Genomic DNA, 6,460 nt, shown 5'->3' with positions numbered 1-6,460 from the left:
AAGGGAGAGGAAGGGCGGCCGCGGAGGAGGAGGCCGCGGGAAGAGGGGCACTGGGCTGCGGGCTCGGAGCCCCGTCGCCTCCGACTCCTTCTCTCCGCGGGCAATGGTAGCCCGCGACGGTGTAGACGCCCCGCCTGTGAGCAGTTCTGCTGGCTGTGTAGATGCCCAGGGAGCAGGCGGTGCCGCTAGTGGCTGGAAGGGACCGGGACCGGGTCGAGCAGGTGTTCCGGGAGGAGTGGCTTGTGTGCAGTCTGTCTTGGGGGCCACGGCACTGACAGAGCCTCTCCGTGGCACAGCCTCGGGTGGCTGCCCTCCTGTGTGCCCCTGCGTGGAGCCTGCACTGTACCGGGTCGGGACACCTGGCCCAGATCCTGCCCCTGACAGCGTGGGCTCAGCCCCTGTGGTCGGACCCCGGGCCACCCAAGAGCAAGGATGCTGGGGCCGCCCTGGGCGGGAGGTGGGGGACGCCCAGAGTGTGCACGGTCATCCGCACGAGGGAGCCAGGGCACACCGGGGTGCCAGAGGGGAGCTGTCTGAGAACCGAGAAGTAGTCTAAGAAGAGCACTGGGTGGGGGGGGTCCTTCCTGCGGCGGGATCACGGATCCATGGATCTGGAAATGTCCATTACCGTGAGGTCATGGGATACGTGATGGGAAATTCAGAGGGACTCTCAGAGCACCTACTGTGCACAGCTCTGCCTCATCCTTGGTCCCTGCAGACCCCACGCCGGCCGCCTGTCACCGTCCCGGGTGTCCAGCCCCTGCGAGTCAGGCCCTCACCTCGCAGGCACCCGGCAGCCACGGCGCCATCCGCCAGACAGCGGGGGAGGCCTGCCCCGGGTCCTCAGTGATGCTTTTGAGGGCAGTGACCGTCTGGGTCGGAGGCATGACAGTGATGGGGTGTCCGGGGCCAGGGAGCTGCCCGCAGAAGGGCTCCCCGAGATCTGGAGGGTCTCAGAGCATCGGGCATTGTCCCTGCACTGTGTACACGTGTTAAAGAAGCCTCCCGAGGTAAAGACTCCTGTCACCTCCGACTCCCCCACCCCGCCACCGCTGGGCAGTGGCGCCTGGCTAACCGTGTGGTCAGACTCCGATCAGTCAGACTGACTGTGTAGACACCCCTTCCGTGAGCAGTCTGGCTGACTGCATAGATGCCCAGTCTGTGGGCACTCTGACTAACCATGTAGACACCCCATCTGTGAGCAGTCAGATTGACCGTGTAGACTCCCTGCCTGTGAGCAGACAGTTTACTGTGTAGACGCCCCAGCCAGGAATAGTCTGTCTGACTGTGTAGACGCCCCATCTGTGAACTCTGAGACTGATCGTGTAGACGCCCCATCTGTGAGCAGACAGTTTATTGTGTAGATGCCCAAGCCGGGAATCATCTGGCTGACCATATAGACGCCATATCTGTGAGCAGACTAACTGACCATGTAGACACCCCATCTGCGTGCAGTCTGGCTGACTGTGTAGATACCCCGTCAGTGAGTAGTGTGGCTGACTGTGTAGATGCTCGTTAGTAAACAGCCTGGCTGACCTTGCAGACACCTCGTCTGTGAGCAGTTCAGCTGACCAAGTAGACACTGTCTGTGAGCAGTCTGACCATGTAGACACCCCGTCTGTGAGCAGTGCAGCCGACCATGTAAACGCCCTGGCTAGGAGCAGCCTGGCCACCAGTGGCCGGCCATGCCTTTTCCAGCTGTGACCGACTTTCCTGCAGGAGCCGTCAGAAGGTCCTAGATGTTCTGGAAATGTCCATTATCGTGAGATCACGGGATACGTGATGGGAAATTCAGAGGGACTCTCAGAGCCAGGGAGCGTCCTGCAGGCCCCCCATCCCTCCCACGCACTATTTTGGCTACACTGTGCTTTGCTGGTGTCCACGGGAGCCTACATCCCTGCACTTCAGTCTTTGGTTACGGATGCGGTGGGAGCTTCCTCCACGTCTTTAACTCTGTGCCGTGAAGAATCCATCGAGGTCCCTGTTCATTTACCTGCGCAGGTGGTCACATTTCCCTGCAAACGAGCAAGTAATGGGTACAGGTTTTCAGTAAGTTCAGGCAGACCGAGGGATTTAAGAGTCAAGGTGGGTTTTCAACCCAGCCCCTTTCTCTTTAAAGGCCCCCTGAGGTTTTTGCTCTGTCTCCACCTCCCTGGGGTAGAGCTAACTTGGGATGGAGCCAGCTGCTGTGGAGAGGTAGATACCTTCTGTTCCTCCTCCCGCCTGGCGGGCCTCTGCTGCTCTGCTCCTGGGGGCCTCTTCCATCTGTTCCTGGCACAAGGGATGAGTAGGAAGCCTGATACTGACCTGGCTGGTCTGACTGGTGCTGCTTTACTCTCTAGCACTTGTGGTCCACTGAGACTGCAGGCTCATCATCTTCCACTCTTCTGAGGATTTGTCATCAAGGCATCTTTTTCTCCCTGTCTCCCCAATCAGACCTTGAAGTCTTGAGTAGAATGAATGATGTCTGAACCGACCCTTGCACCCCTCTGGGGGCCTACAAGGATTTGCTGGTGCTTCAGGGCGGCAGCCCTTGTGCCCAGACCAGTATGCAGGCATTCCTCTGGGCGGCACCTCTCTCCGAGGGAGTCGGCGTGGTGCTAGGTACTTGACCCTTGAGTTCCCACCAGTTAGGTCGTGCTGCTCCTCAGCTCACCTTTAACCTGCATGGGTAGGGGGCCAGGCATGGGCTAGACCCCAAAGTCCCCTCAGGGTCTAACCCTTGTGCAACCACGCCCACCCCCTCCCCTGGCCCAGGCTTGGAGGGCTCGTCACTGCGGGGAGGGCAGGGCCACAGGTGGAGAAGGGACACGGAGTGTGCAGAGCCACATTCAGACCTCATCATCTCTCAGGGGCTTTGAACTTGGAGTTTGAGAATATGTCTTTATTGTTGGCTTCCACCAGAAAGAGCTCCAGTCTGGAGTGGTCTCTGGGGTCCGAGGAGGAGGAGAAAACAAACACTAGTCTCTAGGTCATGACACAAACATTTTATTAATTATAGCGATTGGCCTTTGTCACGTGGAACACGAGCAACCGGCCCCACAGAAGAGGGTTCCCGGGGAGCCGCAGTCCACCCCCACTGAGGGACTGGTGGGCACCTCTTCTCAGGAAAGGATGGGCGGCATGTTCAGGTCCCCAGTAGACAGCAGCTGTGTGTCCACCAACGGGCAGAGGGATGGTCTTGGACGTAAGAGCTCCTGAGAGAGGACATTTGTGCCCAGGAGCAAAGACAGCAGTGCCAGATGCAGAAGTTCAAGCTGGTCAGCAGCAGGACTTCTGGGCCGAGGCAGGCACGCAGCAAGCCTGGCGGGAGCACGTGGGGCGGCAGAGCAGGGACACGCAGGAGGCTCGGCGGCAGCAGCTGGGCTGGCAGGAGGAGGCGGGGGCACAGCAGGAGGAGGCGGGCACACAGCAGGCGGGCTTGCACACGGGGCGGCAGAGCAGGGACACACAGGAGGACGGTCCAAAGCAGGACGAGGAGCAGGGGCTGGGCTGGCAGCAGGAGGAGGGCCCGGAGCAGACAGGGGTGCAGCAGACGGGCTTGCAGCAGACAGGGGTGCAGCAGACGGGCTTGCAGCAGACAGGGGTGCAGCAGACGGGCTTACAGCAGACAGGGGTGCAGCAGACGGGCTTGCAGCAGACAGGGGTGCAGCAGACAGGTTTGCAGCAGACAGGGGTGCAGCAGACAGGTTTGCAGCAGTCTTCCTGGCAGGGAGAGGAGCTGCAGCAGGAGGGCTGGCAGCTAGACTGCTGGCAGCATGAGGAGGCTGAGCAGGGTGAGGCCTGGCAGCAAACAGGGGTGCAGCAGACCGGCTTGCAGCAGACAGACACACAGCAGTCTTCCTGGCAGGGGGAGGAGCTGCAGCAGGAGGGCTGGCAGGAGCTGGTGCAGGCTGACTGGCAGGGGCTGGACCCGCAGCTCGCAGGGGTGCAGATGAGGGTCAGGCAGGAGGGGGCACAGCAGGTGGGGGCACAGCAGGAGAGCTCACAGCAGGTGGGTGCACAGCAGCTGGAATCACAGCAGGTAGGGACACAGCAGGTGGGGGCACAGCAGGTGGGTGCACAGCAGGGGGGCTCGCAGCAGCTCTCTGGGCAGTCGTCCACCTGCCAGGAGTCGGAGCAGGTGTCACAGGAGCCGGGCAGGCAGACGCGGCTGCCGTAGCTCCGGTCGCTGGAGCAGACGGACAGGGTGGATGCGGCCATGGTGGGGCAGTGGGGCTGGAGGAGGCTGTGAGTGTGTGAGTGTGTGTGAGTGTGAGTGTGAGTGTGAGTATGAGGTGTTGGGCTGGCGGATTTTATACCCTCCCGGATGTTTATGTTGTCCAGGTGAAGGCTCACCACGCCCCCTTGCTTGTTGGTGTTTTGGGTTGTGAGGACCATCATTAGCGCCTGTTCTGTTGTCAGGACATGATCTTGCTCAGCTTGTAAACCTTGGACAGTTCCGGGCAGGGCTGGCTGTCCGTGGTGTGAGCCTGGTTTCCCCGGACACTTGTTGGGAAGGTGTGGGCTCCCTGTGGCTACCTCTGTGGCTTCCACCTGGCAGTTCATGTGCTGGGGCTCTGGGTGATGGCCATGGGCTCATGGGACTGCTCCGTGTGTACCCTGCCTGGGTGTGCAGGACCTCACTTGGAACAGCTGGTCTGGCCTCTGATTGGGAGGAAAGAGGACAGAAGTGCATATTTTAGGGCACAGGCAATGTGGGGCTGATTCTTCCTGGACGGACTAATGAATTTCCGTGGTCTCGGTGTCAGCCAATGTCAGTGACCAGGAGGAGGATGCCCGTCGCAAGGACTGGATATCCCCTCCCCCAGAAGAAGCCACAATGTCCCAGTGAGGCCTCACTCCGTAGGTCATTAGGAGGACCGGATTCAAGGACTGACCTTTGGGTCCTAATGCTCCTTCCTTGGAGCCTATGGTCAGTGGTCCTGGCAGAGGCAGGTCCCTGATGGGGCCCTGTGGGTGGGCTGAGGTTTAATCTGGAGGAGGTGGGCATGGAGGGGGGGTGATTTGGGGACAATCCATCGTTTTATTTCAAAACCGAAAGGGAATCTTTTTGGAATACAAATTGAGAATATTGAACTACCAGAAAATATTGGCAATATGTGTGATGGTTGAAAGGTGAATATGAAAATACGAAAGTCCCCATGACTAAAGCGGAGAGGGTACAAAAGAATCAAATAGAAAATTCAAAACATAAACATTCAGAATTCCCATAAGCACATGGAAAGCTACTTGAGCTCATTAATGACCAACTGTTCTCAAATTAAAACATAAGTATCTCACGAGATCAACCAAAATTTACCATGTTAATAGTTTCCAGTGCTGCTGAGTATGGAGACCTCACTCCCGGAAACCCCCAGCAGGCATGATTTTTACAGATTGAGCCCATAATATATAAAACATGTATAATTCCATTCATTTAAAAGCGTACAAGTCAGTGACGTCTAGCAAAGCCACAATGTTGTGCAACCGTGATCACCAGCTAAATCCAGAACATTCTTGTCCCTCCAGAAGGAAATCCTGAACTAGGAAGGAGTCCCTCTGCAGTCCCCGTCAGTCACTAATCTGCTTTCTGTCCCTATGGATTTGCCTATTCCACACCTTTCACATGTTAAGGAATCACACAGTTCATGGCCTCTTATGTCTGACTCCGGTCACTGAGTGTGATGTTTTCCAGGCTCATCTGTGTTGTAGCGTGTGCTTGTGTGTCACTCCTGTTCCTGGCTCAGTAATATTCCAGGAAATGCGTTCACCACATTTTGTTTCTCTGTTCCCCAGTCAGCAGACATTTGGGTTGTTTCCGCCTCTTGGCTGTTGCAAATCAGGCCGCTACGGACATTTGTGTACAAGTTTTTGTTTCAGTGCCTCTTTTCAGTTCTTCCGGGTGTATACCCAGCAGTGGCATGGCTGGGTCAGGTGGCAATTCTATGTGTAACTTTTGAGGAACTGCCAGACTGCTTTCACAGCACCTGCAGCATTTTACATTTCCAGAATTTTCTCCACATGCTCCCCAGCACTGCTTCTGTTCTTTTATTTATTTATTTTTTTTAAATGGTGGCCACCCTTGTGGGTATGAAGTGGCGTCTTATTGTGGTTTTGATTTACATTCCCCTCATGACCGATGGTATTGGAGTTCCTTTCAAGTGCTTATTGGCTATTTGAATATTTTCTTTAGATAAATGTCTATCAAAGTGCTTTGCCCATTTTTAATTGCATTATCTGTAGTTTGATTATTGAATTACAGGAGTTCTTTATATATTCTGGATACTAAACCCTTATCAGAATTATGCTCTGCAAATATTTTCTCTCACTCTGTGGGTTGCCTTTCAGTCTCTCTCTCTATCTTTTTTTTTAAAGATTTTATTTATTTATTTGACAGAGAGAGATCACAGTAGACAGAGAGGCAGGCAGAGAGAGAGAGAGAGAGGGAAGCAGGCTCCCCGCTGAGCAGAGAGCCCGA

General features: G+C 56.1%; 1 protein-coding gene across 4 annotated transcripts; it reads right to left on the bottom strand.

Moving 5' to 3' along the window:
* Positions 1–3,261: 3,261 nt before the first annotated feature.
* On the bottom strand, positions 3,262–4,203 carry LOC116598311 (keratin-associated protein 10-12-like). 4 transcript variants are annotated; one of them, XM_032356976.1, is made up of 4 exons: positions 4,043–4,203; positions 3,834–3,958; positions 3,688–3,767; positions 3,262–3,600 (listed from the first exon to the last, which is right to left on the bottom strand). In XM_032356976.1, the coding sequence occupies exons 1-4, from the start codon at positions 4,201–4,203 to the stop codon at positions 3,262–3,264; spliced, it is 705 nt and encodes a 234-aa protein (XP_032212867.1). The 4 variants fall into 4 exon arrangements, with proteins under 4 accessions (XP_032212867.1, XP_032212859.1, XP_032212849.1 ...); XM_032356968.1 differs by having other exon boundaries at positions 3,262–3,767; positions 4,058–4,203; XM_032356958.1 differs by having other exon boundaries at positions 3,262–3,767; positions 3,867–4,203.
* Positions 4,204–6,460: the final 2,257 nt, after the last annotated feature.

The sequence above is a fragment of the Mustela erminea genome, chromosome 1 (assembly GCF_009829155.1).
Source record: "Mustela erminea isolate mMusErm1 chromosome 1, mMusErm1.Pri, whole genome shotgun sequence".
NCBI lineage: Eukaryota > Metazoa > Chordata > Mammalia > Carnivora > Mustelidae > Mustela > Mustela erminea.
The sequence above is the reverse complement of the archived record's forward strand: the minus strand, read 5'-3'. Positions and strand labels throughout refer to the sequence as shown.

Bases quoted from the DNA above. Each gene is read 5' to 3' on its own strand.
- LOC116598311 (XM_032356949.1), bottom strand. From the start codon at position 4,203: ATGGCCGCATCCACCCTGTCCGTCTGCTCCAGCGACCGGAGCTACGGC. The intron at 3,912-3,983 runs TCTCCTGCTGTG...CGAGCTGCGGGT, and splicing joins TGCACCCACCTGCTGTGAGC to CCAGCCCCTGCCAGTCAGCC.